This window comes from Pleurodeles waltl, chromosome 8, assembly GCF_031143425.1.
Source record: "Pleurodeles waltl isolate 20211129_DDA chromosome 8, aPleWal1.hap1.20221129, whole genome shotgun sequence".
Lineage (NCBI taxonomy): Eukaryota > Metazoa > Chordata > Amphibia > Caudata > Salamandridae > Pleurodeles > Pleurodeles waltl.
The window spans coordinates 321241933-321256805 of record NC_090447.1 but is presented as its reverse complement, the minus strand read 5'-3'; the positions used below and the strand labels follow the sequence as shown (position 1 = coordinate 321256805).

Here is a 14873-nt window from a genome sequence, read left to right as displayed (position 1 = left end):
ATATAAATCACAGCAACGCTGGACTTAGCCATCTGTAAGTTAAGGTAAGTAGGGGGCTGAGCCTAAGCCCCTTTAAAAGTTTTTAATATTTTACTAACAATAGATTTCGGAAGCGCATGTGCAGGCAAAACCTAAAAAGGAGAAATGAATCACTCCACCTCGTTGTTGTGATAGTCTCGTCATACTTAGCAGATAGAGTCTATGAAAGGAAGGACACAACTTTAGCAAAAAGGGTAGGTCACCTAAAACGTGTATGAGGTGAATATATTGGTATTCTATCTGTGGTGCGACAAATAAATTAATCAACTTATTTAAACTTACCTTGAGATTCTTTAATATGGAAACAACAGCTCATGCCAGCAAGCCTCTTGCGTACCTAAGGAGTTGTCTTGGAAATGGACATCACTTTTAAGGCCACAATTACGTATGAAAAAAATGCCACACACTTGCAAAGTCTAGGGTGTGAAATCTATTCAAGTTTATTGTTCTGATTAATTCTGAAAAGTGTTAAGAATACCAAAATAATTTTATCAGAAGTCCAATTGCAAAGCAACGTTTCTTTGCAATACAAACTATCAATAAGTCATAATGTAGTAGAATTTATATCGAGTTCATTTATAATGTATTCGAAGCCAATTCATTAAAGGTTCTACGAAAAAGTTAAAAGAAGAAATCTTCATTGTAGGTCACCTTACATGATGTGTGTAGATTTCTGAATATTGTGGGAATCACAAAACTCGCAGAGTATAAATTGAAATCGGTATAACCTGCAGACCTACCTACATGTTTACACATTATGGCCCATACATACCGAAGAAGATTGCCTGTATGATGGGCAATCTCCAAGAGTATGTATGATAAACAGTTTTTACTTGAAAAATACATTTCAGCTGGAGTAGAAAAATATATTTCAGATGGGGTAAATCACATGCCTGACAACCAAGTGAATAAATGGAGTCTTGCACATTCTTTTGCGCTGTGGAAACATAACAATCGTGACGTTTTGGGCAATAATTTTACATGCCTTTTCAAGGTGAGAAAGGCCATGCTAAAAGTTTGTGAATACCCACAATGGGCACATACAGCGTTTTTATATTGGGTACCAATGTTTCAAATCTTTCAAAGAGTGAGAAAGAAGTCCATTTTAATTTGCTACAGAAAATCTCCGTCCGTTTCTGTGTCTGAATCCGATTTGGTCAATCTTTGAAGTTCCTCTCCATCCTACAAACGACATACAAAGCAGAATTTGAATATCAGAAGAAATTATTTTTGGTACATATTCAAATGCTGTTATCTAAAATTGCCGAGGAACCGTATAAAGGCAAAAAGCATTTGGAAAGCAACACCCAAGAAGAATCCAGTGCAGCAAAAAATAAATACAGTTACCAAATCACCAATTCAAGCAGCTTCACTTCATTCACTGCATTACATAGGAAATCCTCATATCCAAGCCCTCAACTGTGTTCAACTAGCTAAAGAAAAACAGCGGCATAACATTTTTTGTTAAACTTGCATTTGTCCAATTGTTGACCTGAGGGCTTCATGAGAGTGCAACCAAACTACTTGGTCTTCATGAAATTGGAGAACTGTTCACTGGGCCCACTACCTCAAAGAATACCAGGAACTGCAGCGAACAAGACTGGACTCTTGGAGGCGCAACACCCTGCCTCAGGCATCCCCATTACTGATTAGCTCTGTTGGCAGCAAATGGCACAAACCGCAATTAACTGTTTCTAGCACCTAAGTTGTGGTCAAATAAAAGTCTGATCTAGGGATTATAAATCTTTTCTTAGACTAGAAATAGATCAGTTTGAGAGGTTCTCTCTCTCTCTATATGAACAGAATCTTGCATGGCCGAAAGGGAGCAGAATGGATCTTTACCTCCACGCAGTCCTCCTCGTTATAGTAAAAACGAACTCAGGCTTCCCCTGACTGACAGACACTACCAAATCCTTTCTCTATTTCTACACCGTGTAGCATCATACCAAAGGATCCTCTCTCCTCCCGCTCTTACTGTTTTTCCTTGTCGGCAGAGACCCTACTGAATCTGGAAGAATGACGCGTGCAAAACAAGACGAGTATCAGTATTCCAGAGTCAGAATAACTGTACATTCACTACGGTAAATGGCAAGTCAAGTTTATTAGCTTGTAATTTAATGGTTTGGGTCAGCTCTAAAGACCTCTGGTAGGTGCTGCAGCCGTGCATGCGGCCCCGCTAAGTTGCTAGGTTCTGCTAAAAATCAGGAAGTTGTTGCTCAGCACGGCTACTGTAAGGATGTCGGCAGAAGCCATGGCTGGGAAAAAGATTATGATATCTGCTTCAAGGACTGAGATACAAGCTCTAATTGATGCTGCAGTAGCCTCTGCTTTGGAGCAGCCTTCAGCGAAATGGCCAAAATGCCTGCAAGAAGATGACAACGATTCAATATCCTTTCAGAGAGGGAGGTAAGTGAAGGGCATTATTTTCCAGCATATGCTGAAGATTATAAGGGATATGTTGGGGTTTGACCATGAAGTGGGGCAAAATGAGGAATGTTTTGAGTAATACAGAGCTTCTTAAGTAGATGATTTGCCCTGTCCATGAGGTTACTGAATCCTTATATTTAAAGGAATGAAAATAGATTGACAAGACTTTCTGCGCTTTATGGCAAAGAGGTATCCTTTAAGTGCTTTTGAAGAAAAGTTTACTCTATTCCTAAAAGTGAATACTATTTTGGCGAGTATGGTGACCCAGGTTTCATTGGCGTCTGTGGAAGCATCACTGGCTGATCCAGTGGATACAAAAGTGGAAGCTTCCCTCAAATGTTCTTATGCACCTTCCAGTTTTTCCCTTCATACTGCACCATATGCAGCTCAGACAATGCTCAAGGACTTTCAGTTGCTATGTGATTGCCTGCAAGATCAAAATGACCCAACAGACATGTTAGCCAATGTGACGATACTAGCACAGTTTCTATCAGATGCCTCCTTTGATTTTCTATGGTCTTTGGCTACTGCGGCTGGGGCTTTAACTGCAAGTCGTCGACAATTGTGGCTAAAATCATGAAAATTAGAACAAGCCCAAAAATCTTTGGTTTTTTGTTTGCCTTTTACGGGGGGCAAACTTTTTTTTCCTTGCAGTTGGATGAGTTGATGAAGAAAACTGCAGATGAGAAGAAGAAGGTCTTGTATCTTTTTCTCCCTTTCAATATGAAGAAGTCCTTCTTTGAGAAGAGTTATGCACATACATTTCCTAGGAAGCAGCCCTTTCAAGGCTGGCTTGAGGTTGATGAGCTGTGACAGCAGGGAAATCCTGACCCCAGTTATTGCAGTCACATCAGTCTCAAGATGCAAAGTAAATGACAATTAATCAATTACAGTGGGCAGAAGAATGAACCACTTTTTGGACCGACTGCAGCAACTGGTCAAGGACAAATGGGTTCTGGACACTGTTCAGTAAAGATGCAGACTAGAATTTCTTTCTCATCCTCCAGAGCCACATTTTAGGAACTCCCCAATACCGAAGGAGATAGGTTTAAAAGGGCAGCTGTGTTAGGATTTCAGTTCCTTCTTCAAAAGGGGGTCATCAGTCCAGTGGCTCCAGCAGAACAACAGCTGGGTTTCTACTTTATACTATTCATAGTACCAAAGCCAAGGGACAAGTTCTGACCAGTTTTAGATCTGAAGAATCTCAATAGGTACATTTGCAAAAGCCCCTTCAAGATGGCAACACTTCAACAGATAATCCCTTTAATTTCTAAAGGAGATTATTTAATGACCCTGGATCTGCAGGACACTTATTTTCATGCCCTGATACATTACGAAAGCCAGCAGTACCTTTGCATTGTAGTAAACAATGAACATTATCAATTCAATATATATATATATATATATATATATATATATATATATATTATTTCTTCAACAGATGGACTGATAGCCATCTGACGGCTGCACCGATCCCATCACGTATCTCCCAAGTGTCGAAGTCAATTGAGTCCAAAGCGCTCGTATTTAGTTGATGAATTTATTTATTTAGCTTATATAGGTAATTCAGAGTCCCGAATGAGATGTCTGTCAACGCGTTTCGGCAAAACGCCTTCTACTGGACTATATATATATAATGTCACTTACCCAGTGTACATCTGTTCGTGGCATGTTCCACTGCAGATTCACATGCTATGCATCGGTCACAAAGAGATGTACACTGGATAAGTGACATTTTCCGTTCGATGGCATGTGTAGCTGCAGATACACATGCTATGCATAGACTACAAAGCAGTTTTCCTCCCATAAGCGGTGGTCAACCTGTAGGAGTTGAAGTTGTTTGAAATAGTGTTCTTAGTACAGCCTGTCCTACTGTTGCTTGTTGTGTTGCTAACACATCTACACAGTAATGCTTGGTAAATGTATGGGGTGTTGACAAAGTGGCTGCTTTACAGATCTCGGTCTTTGGTATATTTCCTAAAAAGGACATTGTTGCTCCTTTTTTCCTAGTGGAATGTGCCTTTGGTGGTACTAATAGCTGCCTCTTGGCTTTTAGGTAACATGTTTGGATGCATTTTACTATCTATCTAGCTAGTCCTTTTTTTGAGATTGGATTCCCAGTATGTGGCTTTTGGAACGCCACAAATAACTGTTTAGTTTTCCTAAATGATTCAGTTCTATCAATGTAATACATTATAGCTCTTTTAATGTCTAATGTATGCAGCGCTCTTTCTGCTACTGAGTCTGGCTGTGGGAAGAAGACTGGGAGTTCCACTGTTTGATGGATATGAAACGGTGAAATCACCTTAGGTAGTAATTTTGGGTTTGTCCGAAGTACTACTTTATGTTTGTGTACTTGTATGAAGGGTTGCTCAATAGTGAAAGCTTGTATTTCACAAACTTTCCTTAATGAAGTAATTGCAACAAGGAATGCTACCTTTCATGTTAAGTATTGAATCTGACACACATGCATAGGTTCAAATGGTGGATTTTGATGGATGATGAAAAGGCTAAATTTGCCTTTTGCAGATGAAGCAAGTATCCTGCAATGTCTTGTAGAGATGCTGAAAGAGGGGCAATCTGTTTGGATTGACAGTAAAACACAAACCTTTTCCATTTGTTCGCATAACACTGTCTGGTAGTGGGTTTTCTAGCTTGTTTAATTACTTCCATACATTCAGTTGGAAGATGTAGCTATCCAAACTCTAAGACTTCAGGAGCCAAATTGCTAGATTGAGTATTGCTGGATTTGGAAGTCTGATCATTTGTCTGTTTTGTGTTTACAGATCTGGTCTTTTGGGTAGTTTGGTGTGTGGTACAACTGACAGATGTAACAATGTTGTGTACCATGGTTGACGTGCCCACGTCGGTGCTATAAGTATGAGTTTGAGTCTGTTTTGACGCATTTTGTTGACTAGAAATGGAATGAGCGGGAAAGGGCCAAAAAGCGTAAGCAAATATCCCTGACAAGTTGATCCATAGAGCATTGCCCTTGGATAGAGGGTGTGGGAGCCTGGATGCGAAGTTTTGGCATTTTGCATTCTGGCTGGTGGCGAATAGGTCCATGTCTGGTGTTCCCCAGTGATGCAAGTTTGTCTGAAGCACTTGGGGATGAATTTCCCACTCGTGTGTTTGTTGATGATCTCGACTGGGAACATCTGCTAATTGTTTGTGTATCCCTGGAATGTATTGTGCTACAAGGTGAACGTTGTTGTGTATTGCCCAATGCCAAATCTTTTGTGCTAGAGAGACAGTTGTAAATGAGTGGATCCCTCCTGGTTTGTTTAGGTAATACATCGTAGTCATGTTGTCTGTCTTGATCAGAATGTGTTTGTGAACGAGAAGAGGTTGAAAGGCTTTGAGTGCTAGAAATACAGCTAGCAATTCTAGATGATTTATGTGAAGTTGTTTGTGTTTGTTGTCCCATTGTCCTTGAATGTTGTGATTGTTGAGGTGTGCGCCCCATCCAATCATTGATGCATCTGTTTTAAGTGTGGTTTGAGGCACAGGGTCTTGAAATGGCCGCCCTTTGTTTAAATTTGTGGAATTCCACCACTGAAGCGATATGTGTGTTTGGCGGTCTATCAACACTAGATCTTGAAGTTGACCATGTGCTTGTGACCACTGTTTTGCAAGGCACTGTTGTAAGGGCCACATGTTTAGTCTTGCATTTGGGACAATGGCGATGCAGGATGCCATCATGCCCAACGGTTTCATGACAAATTTGACTGTGAACTGTTGGTTTGACCTAATTTGTGCTAATAGATTGTGGAATGACTGTATCCTTTGTGGACTTGGGCTTGCAAGTGCTGTTTGCGTATTTAGTGTGGCTCCTAAATACTGTTGAATTTGCGCTGGTTGCAAGTGTGATTTTTGGTAGTTTTTTTGAGAACCCTGGCGTGTGTAGAGTTTTTTTTGTTTTCTTTTTTCTTCTCCTCATTTCGCCACCCTCGCTTTGGCTAAGAGAAAAAAGGCAAAGGCCAAGGCCCTTAAAGTATGTTTCCAAGTGCGTGGTCCACAGCACTGCTGGGCCGCCCCACCTGTTCTACATACTGCAATTTTCCCCATTGACTACCATCGACCACGTCTTATTATTTTCTTCAAGACATGATCATAACCAAAGCGGTACCCGATTAGGTGAGGGGAGTTTTAATCATTGGACTTAACTACCAGGAGGAGGAAACCAGAAAAGCAAAGCAACAATTACTCATCTAAACAAACTCCAAACTTATAAGCTACTGGTATGCATTTTCCCAATCCACCCAAAAATTATCTCTTCTAGTATGAGGACCACATTGTTCCATTTTACACAGCCGCAGAGTTTGTATTACATAATGTGTATGGTTTTGACATTGTGTCTGGCTGTTGGTTTTTTATTAGCCAGTCGTCGAGATATGGAAAGACATGGATGTGTTACCTTCTTAGGTAGGCTGCCACTACGGCAAGACATTTTTTAAATACTCTGGGAGCTTTTGTTATTCCGAAGGGTAACACTTTGAACTGGTAATGTTTTCCTTGTATTACGAACCTGAGATATTTTCTATGCGCTGGATGGATGGGTATGTGAAAATACGCATCCTTGAGGTCTAATGTTGACATAAAATCTTGTTGTTGTAACAGTGGGACTACATCCTGTAGTGTTTGAAGGTGTTCTGATAGGATGTAAAGATTGAGAGTTCTGAGATCTAGTATTGGTCTCAAGGTTCCATCTTTTTGGGGAATAATGAAGTACAGGGAGTAAACCCCTGTTCCTATTTGATGTTGTGGTACAAGCTCTATGGCTTGTTTGAGTAACAGTGACTTTATTTCTGTTTGCAACATGGAGATGTGTTGGGAGGAGAATGTGTGTGGTTTTGGAGGTGTATCTGGAGGAATTTGTGTGAATTCTATGCAGTAACCATTGTGGATTATGGATAATGGATAATACCCAATTGTCTGTTGTAATGGGTAACCAATTTTTGTCGAACGTTTGTAGTCTTCCTCCCACAGGAGAAGTGTGATGAGGGAAGATGTGGAGCGAGTCACTGTTTTGTGTGTGAGGTTTGTTTTGTTGACTGGTATTTTCCCCTACCTCTGGGGAATTGGCCCTTGTAAGCTCCTCTAAACCCCCCTCGTTGGTACTGAGGCTGGTAAGATGGTTTTGATTGCGAGGTGGATGCCTCAGATGTTTGGGCTCTAAAACCATCCCTGTATTGAGACTTTCGAAATGAACCTCTCTACTGTGTAGTATACAGCGCACCCATGGCTTTAGCGGTGTCGGAGTCCTTTTTCATTTTTTCGACGGCCATATCAACCTCAGGGCCAAAAAGCTGTTTCTCATTAAATGGCATGTTAAGAACAGCCTGCTGGATTTTTGGTTTAAACCCTAACGACCAAAGCCATGGGTGTCTCCGAATGGTGACAGCAGTATTGATTGTCCTAGCTGCTGTATCTGCTGAGTCTAGAGCTGACCTATTTTGGTTATTAATAATAGCCTGCCCTTCCTCGAATATTTGCTGTGCCCTTTTTTGTTGGTCTTTTGGGAGATGCTGGAAGATATCTTTCATCTCGTCCCAGTGTGTCCCTATCATACCTAGCCAGTAGTGCTTAGGAGTTGGCTATTCTCCATTGATTAGCTGCTTGCGATGCCACTCTTACCAGCAGCATCGAATTTCCTGCTTTCTTTGCCTGGTGGTGGTGCATCACCAGATGCCTAGGAGTTTGCCCTTTTCCTTGCCGCACTGACAACTACGGAATCCAGAGGTAGTTGTTGGGTAATGAATGCCGGATCAGAGGGAGGTGGCTTATATTTTTTCTCCTCTCTGGGAGTGATTACCCTGGCTTTAACTGGCTCTTGAAAAATCTGATGTGCGTGTTTCAACATGCCTGGAAGCGTGGGAAGGGACTGGTAAGTAGTGTGAGTGGAGGATAACGTATTAGAGAGAAAATCATCCTCAAGAGGCTCTGTGTGCATTGCTACGTTGTGGTATGACGCTGCCCTAGCCAAAACCTGAGTGTATGAAGTGCTATCCTCTGGTGGTGATGGTTTTGAAGGATAGCAGTCTGGGCTGTTATCAGAAATGGGATCATCGTAGAGATCCCATGGGTCAACATTGTCTTGTGGTGAATCTGCAGAGTGTACTGGAAACTGTGCAGGTGTAGGGGTAGCATGTGGAGAGACAGTCAAGTGAGGAAAATGAGGAGGAGACGGATGAGGTGAGAATGGCAGAGGCGGAGTTTTTTGTTTGGACTTTGGCACTTTAGCTGGTGGCTGATCAGTGTCCATTTGTCCTTGAAAGGCTAGCTTCCTCTTAGTTTTGAGAGGAGGCGCAGTTAGGATCTTGCCAGTGTCTTTACGAATATGAATTCTGCCTTTCATCAAGTTCCTCCATTTGATTGAGTTCCTCCGAAAATCTATGGCTTTCTTTAAGTTGTTTTGAAAGTCTATGCTCCTCTGTGTAGATGGGTCTTTTCGGCTCTGAAGCCGGTTTTCTCGTGATCGAAAGGCCTGGAGTGGATGTTGGCCTCGGCTCCGACTCGATAGGTCAGTGTTTGCCTGTTTTGAAGTCTGTGCTTTGGCTCGAGTTCGAAGGCTTCGGTGGCGTGGCCTTTCTCGGTGCCGAAGTTGTTGCTTGGTCACCGGAAGTCTTTTTGCGGGTGGAGCCATGGTCTTCCGGCAGTGGCGTTCCCGAGGCCTAGTGTTTGGGCTTGGGCTGGACAGGGGCAGGCGAACTCACATGCTGTCCTGCCTTGACCGGTCTGTCCTTGTCGGACTCATGCTCGGAGTCGGACCCTCAAACAGAAACTGCGGTGTGTATAATCTCCTCTTCCTCCACGTTGAGACGTTCGGTGCTTCTCAACGCCATTTCAAACCTTTGCGTTCTTCTGCCTCGTAAAGTCGTCTTCGAGCGGAAGGATCTGCAGGCCTTGCAAGTATCCTCTTGATGTTCTGGAGATAGACAAAGGTTACAGACGAGATGTTGGTCTGTATATGGGAACTTGGCGTGGCACAGAGGGCAGAAGCAAAATGGGGTCTGGTCCATGAAGCTTCGGTCAACCGGACCAGGTCTGAGTTGGGGGCGCGGGTGCCCCGAAGGGCGAGTAAAGAAGTTGGGTCCGCTGGTACCGAAGTGTCGATGATAGATGATACGCGATCAAAACAATACCGACGAATTAAAGAGTTTTCATGACTTTTCCAACTTGAACTACCAGAGCAAAAAGAAACCCGTCCGAACCCGATGGCGGAAAGAAAACAATCTAAGATGGAGTCGATGCCCATGCGCAAGGGAGCCGAAGAGGAGGAGTCACTCGATCCTGTGACTCGAAAAGACTTCTTTGAAGAAAAACAACTTCTAACACTCCGAGCCCAACACTAAATGGCAGGACCTATGCATAGCATGTGTATCTGCAGCTACACATGCCATCGAACACATATATCTTGATGATTGGCTAACTGTGGCCTCTTCTCTTTCTAAGGCTCATCACGATGTCAAGGAGATACAGACAACTCTGATGTCCTTGGGATTCATGCTTAACGAGGAGAAAAAAAAAAAAAACACCACACCTGACACCAACTCACCAGAAACAATTTAGAGGAGAGGTGTTCCACATGGATCTGGCAATGGGGTTTCTTCCTGCAGACAGGAAGGATTCTCTCCAATCGGTCCTCTGTCTGTGTCATAAGACATCAGCATCAGTCATAAAATGGTTGAGAGTACAGAATTTGATGGCTTCTTGCACGGCAGTCGTCCCCGGGTCACACCTCCATTTACAACTGTTGGTTCATCATGTACTCCAACACTGGTCATCAGACACAGTGAACTACAGAAACTTGATTCCAGCATCAGCCTTGATAGTCCAGCAGTTGAAGTGGTGGCTGTCCCCTCCAAAATTAGATTACGGCATTCACATGATGAATCCTCTACCAATGGTTCTGACGACCTAGGCTGCCCACCAGCCCCACTGACTGGCATCGAAGAACCAGAAGGCATAGGGCAGCTGGTCAGCTACAGAGTCCCTCCATTCATCAAACTGGAGGGAATTAGCAGCTATGGGGAGAGCCCTTCGTCATTTTTCACCTGCTTTGTTAGGGAAAGCTATCTTTATCAGAAGAGACAATCAGGTGGCAACAAACAGGGGGGCACAAAGCCTCAGACCGTGGCACTTCAGGCAGATAGTCTGAGTCGCAACATTCCTTCTTCGATCAATTTCCTTCTCAGTCAAGAGGCTTTCCAGTGGGTCATAGCCCGAACGGGTCACCCAATATTGGATCTCTATGCATCGGCAAAAAATGCTCTTCTACCTTGTTTCAGTAAAGAGACCATTTGCCTGGGTGGCATGGAAAGTAAATGCACTATAGATACCCTGGCCCCAGGAAAAATTGTATGCTTTTCCTCCTTTTCCCCTTCTCCAGAAGCTGGATATGAAGATTCAGAGGAAATCCACAACAGTGATCCTGATTGCCCCATCCTGGACACGTCGGAGTTGGTTTCCGCTGCTGACTGAGTTGGCCATTCTTCCTTCTTTGACTCTTCCTTACAGCCCCAAGTCCTTTTTCAGTTTCCAAGTCAGTGGACCAGACAGATCCATCAACTACATCTGACATGGAAATTGAAAGGGAAGTCTTGCAAAACCTAGGATGTTCTAGTGATGTTATGGCAGATATCCAGGCCTTGAAAAAAAGACTCTACTCTTCATGTGTATGGTAAGCATTGGAAGAGTTTTTCTTCTTGATGTGTGTTTTTTCCAGTATTTGGCTATCCATTTAAACTATTGGATTTTCTTCATGATGGAATTGTAAGGGTTGGCTCCCTCTACTTTATCACCAGAATGGGCTGCTATTAAATCTTGTTGAAAATCAAGAAGTAATGTACAACCTTTTCTCCCCTTGGTCAGGAAACCTGGGGTCTGAAAAGCTTCAGGTGTCTCTACCCTGTGGTGAACCCTCCAATTCCATCTTGGGATCTTCCCACAGTCCTGGAGGTTTTAGTTAATCCTACCTTTTGGACCGCTGGAAGTTGCTCAGATATCTTGGATTTCGGTGCAGGTGGCCTTCCTTGTTGGCATCACGTCGGCTAGGAGATTGGGAGAATTGACTTCACTTTTGATTTCTTTCCCATATTTAAAGTGTTTTTCCAGATAGGGTTGTTCTTCGACCTGATCCAAAGTTCAGACCAAAGGTTCAGTCTGTTTGTCATACCTCCCAAGAGATTATTTAACCGTTTTCTGAAACTGAAGGTAATGTTCCTTCTCATTTAGATGCCAGAAGTGCCCTTTTGATATACCTTGATAGAACTAAGGATTTTCAAGTTTATCAATCTCTTTTTGTGTCCTAAGGCTCAACAAATAAGGGTTAAGAAGGTTTCTATTCCTACCCTTAGCAGGTGGGTCAAGCAAGCTATTTCCCAGGTTTATGTTTCAGTGGGCAAGATGACTCCTGGACATGAGATGGCCCGCACAACTAGAGCAAATGCAGCTTCATGGGCGGAGGTGTCTCGGTTCGGAAAATCTGTCAGGCCACAACGTGGGCTAGTTCTCAAACCTTTCTTTCCCATTATAATCTGGAAAGGTTTTCTAACATTACTAACAATTTCGGTTGTTTTGTTCTGAGAACAGCTATGAAATAAAGATTTATACTTTTGATCGAGCATATAACTGTGTCTGATTGAAATTATTGCTTGGGTATTTCCTCAGTTCGTTTTTACTATAACGAAGAGAACTGGGTTGGGGTATTTTTTATTTTTTATTTTTTAAACTCACTAGTCATCTTCATAACCCTTAGCAGTCCTCCTTGTTACAGTAAGTTCCCGCCTTCCCTTCCTACACAATTATTTGCTTGGTACTTACAGTGCGGAGGAGGGAGGCTCCTTTAGTATGACAGTACACATGTAGGTGAAGAAATCGAGAAGGATTTGGTAGTGTCTGTCAGAGGCAAGGTAAGTCTCAGTTCCTTTTTACTATAACGAGGAAGACTCCGTAGGGTAATGACAATTTCTGCTAAGTGAAAAAATTATAATCCTCCAAAACCAACACATAAAATACTAATGCCGAAATGCCAGAGCTTACTGTATAACACATGTATGCCACACTACCTATACAGATAAAGAATTAAATCAGTTAAGGTTCTGGCCTTTTTTGATGGAAAAGAGCAAAACATGGATATTAATCTCTGCTGTACTTCACACAAATATTCTTGATACTTTAAGTCTGAGCTGAATTCTGTGCTCCGGAGCTCTCCAGTATGCACATGCTGTTAATAATGCCCATGTTATTTATTTGGGATGAGTCATAAATATCTGTGCAATTTCAGTTTTTAATTCCACTCCTTTTATTGCTATGCAGGATTAAATACTTTCTTCACTAAATATGTCAAATTATGCTCATGGTAATTTTTCAACTACAGCAAAAACATTTCCAAATACATTACACTACCAAAGAACTTCTATCTTTCATGAAAAGAGCTATCGCCCTTGAAAGATGAATGCCTATGCCACATTGTGAGAGACGGTATCTCCTCGATGAGAAGTTTTAATATAGTAACCCATTTTACAGGAAGAAAGCAGGATAATGTTAGCCAAACTTCCCATCACCAGCCAAAAAAATATAAATAAAAGCCGCAACCCTGGCTAAGCAGCAGTTAGAGTTCACAAAACATACCCCTTTCATTGAATCTAGGTGTAATACGATTTTAGAAGGTTATCTCCATTTTCCTTTCCTTAAGAGACTGGCAACCATTTTCTGCAGTGATAACATTGCATGATCTAATTAGCTTCTCAACACAAATCGGTTTACAAAACATATGTTTCTATACAAAATAGGAGCCGAATGCCTAAAATAATAGACCGGTTTACAAAAAGCCTAATTTAAAAGTGTACACAATCGTCTTCTGCCTAGTTGTGAAGCATATTTTCTAACTTTTAGCGACTCACAAGGGATCACAGTGCTACTCCAGGAAATCTACGACAGTGGTACTTTTAGAGTACTCCAAAGTACCTGGAGATTTTTCACAAACTGGACATTTTTGCATGCATGAACATGACCTTGAAGCTTTGGTTTTAACAAGGAAAAATATTTTTTCCATATGAAGAAATCCCTTCCGCTACCATGGAGATATCCCTTCCCCATTCCAAACCTGCAAAGATACTTAATATTGCCTTTAACAGAATTAGATTTGTGGGGTGCATCCACAAGAAAAATATTGCCACTAACACTGCCCCTCCAAAACCTCGCAATGCTGCCAAAGTGATGGATTATTGCATTTGTAAGTACACTCTCAGGGTGCTTAATTCCACCACTGCTGATTTTATACAGGAGGATTACACATTTACAGTTGTAAACCATATTTTGTGAACCTAAGTTATTATTAGAGGCGCATAACATTTATGAATAAGTAATATAACCAACGAGACAGATAATTGGTTAAACATCTATTTCTCCTGGCTGTCTGACCTATTACTCCACAAGAAAAATCATGGTTCAGAGTTATGATGACCAGGTGATACAAAGTACATTTAAAAATGATAAAATCTGATTAGCAAGATGTAATACGATGACATGTTCAGCTCATATGTGCAATAATCAATTTTAGTATTTCAATAAAAAAAAATCCTTCTATTAAAGCTACTGAAACTTAAATAGAACTAAAACTGGCCGAGTAACAACGTAAAAGCGTTAAACATTTTTGTCTACAAACACCATAAGTAAGGTTAAATGTTTGTCTGCATTGCACACTCAATATTATTCAATATGGATTACGCTGTCCTGCTTTAGACCCAAATGGTCTGATTACACCTAGGCGGAGGGGATTACTCTGTCCCAAATGTCACTGATATCCCATCCCCCGTATTACAAGTTCCATAAGATATTATGAAACTTTTAATACGGCGGGCGGGATATCCGTCACGTTTCGGATGATGTAATACCCTTCGTCAAGGTAGTAATCAGGGCCCAAGTGTTTCACATTAGGCTTCTACAAGATAGTGATAATGTATTGCAATCTTCTTTTAAATTATGTATATTCAACCTTTATACATTAACTTTCTATGTTGTAAACATAATTCCAAACCTAATCAATTCAGACCACAAGGGTGCGCATATATATATATATATATATATATATTTCAATTAATGTCTCTTTATTTTCAGTCCCAAATAGTTAGGTAATAAGATATGAATAGCAAAATCAAATTCAAAAAAGGGAAAACATTCCCTATTTTTAGGTCTGGCATTCGGCAAGACCCCCCCCCCCCAAATATATATATATTATATATATATATATATATATATCTCTCAAAACAAATCCCCTTCAGTGTTAGAGTGCCACAAAATTATGCAAAAAAGAATAGAGAACTCTGGGTAGTTCCCAAGTGTAGGTGGAGAGCAGCTCTAGTAAGGAGCACCCTGCAACACCAGCGACACTCTAAATTTGC

At 41.5% G+C, this 14873-nt stretch overlaps 1 protein-coding gene across 6 annotated transcripts in view; it reads right to left on the bottom strand.

Moving 5' to 3' along the window:
* Positions 1 to 462: 462 nt before the first annotated feature.
* SLC35A5 (solute carrier family 35 member A5) overlaps positions 463 to 14873 on the bottom strand; it is a 142875-nt gene continuing 128464 nt past the window's right edge. For 5 of the 6 annotated variants that reach the window (XM_069204173.1, XM_069204172.1, XM_069204174.1 and 2 more), the window contains one exon: positions 463 to 1221. In XM_069204173.1, the coding sequence (XP_069060274.1) occupies positions 1153 to 1221 (69 nt within the window). In that variant the 3' untranslated portion in view covers positions 463 to 1152. Of the gene's footprint in view, positions 1222 to 13101; positions 13183 to 14873 lie in introns of all 6 variants that reach the window. The other variant, XM_069204177.1, reaches the window with a different exon arrangement.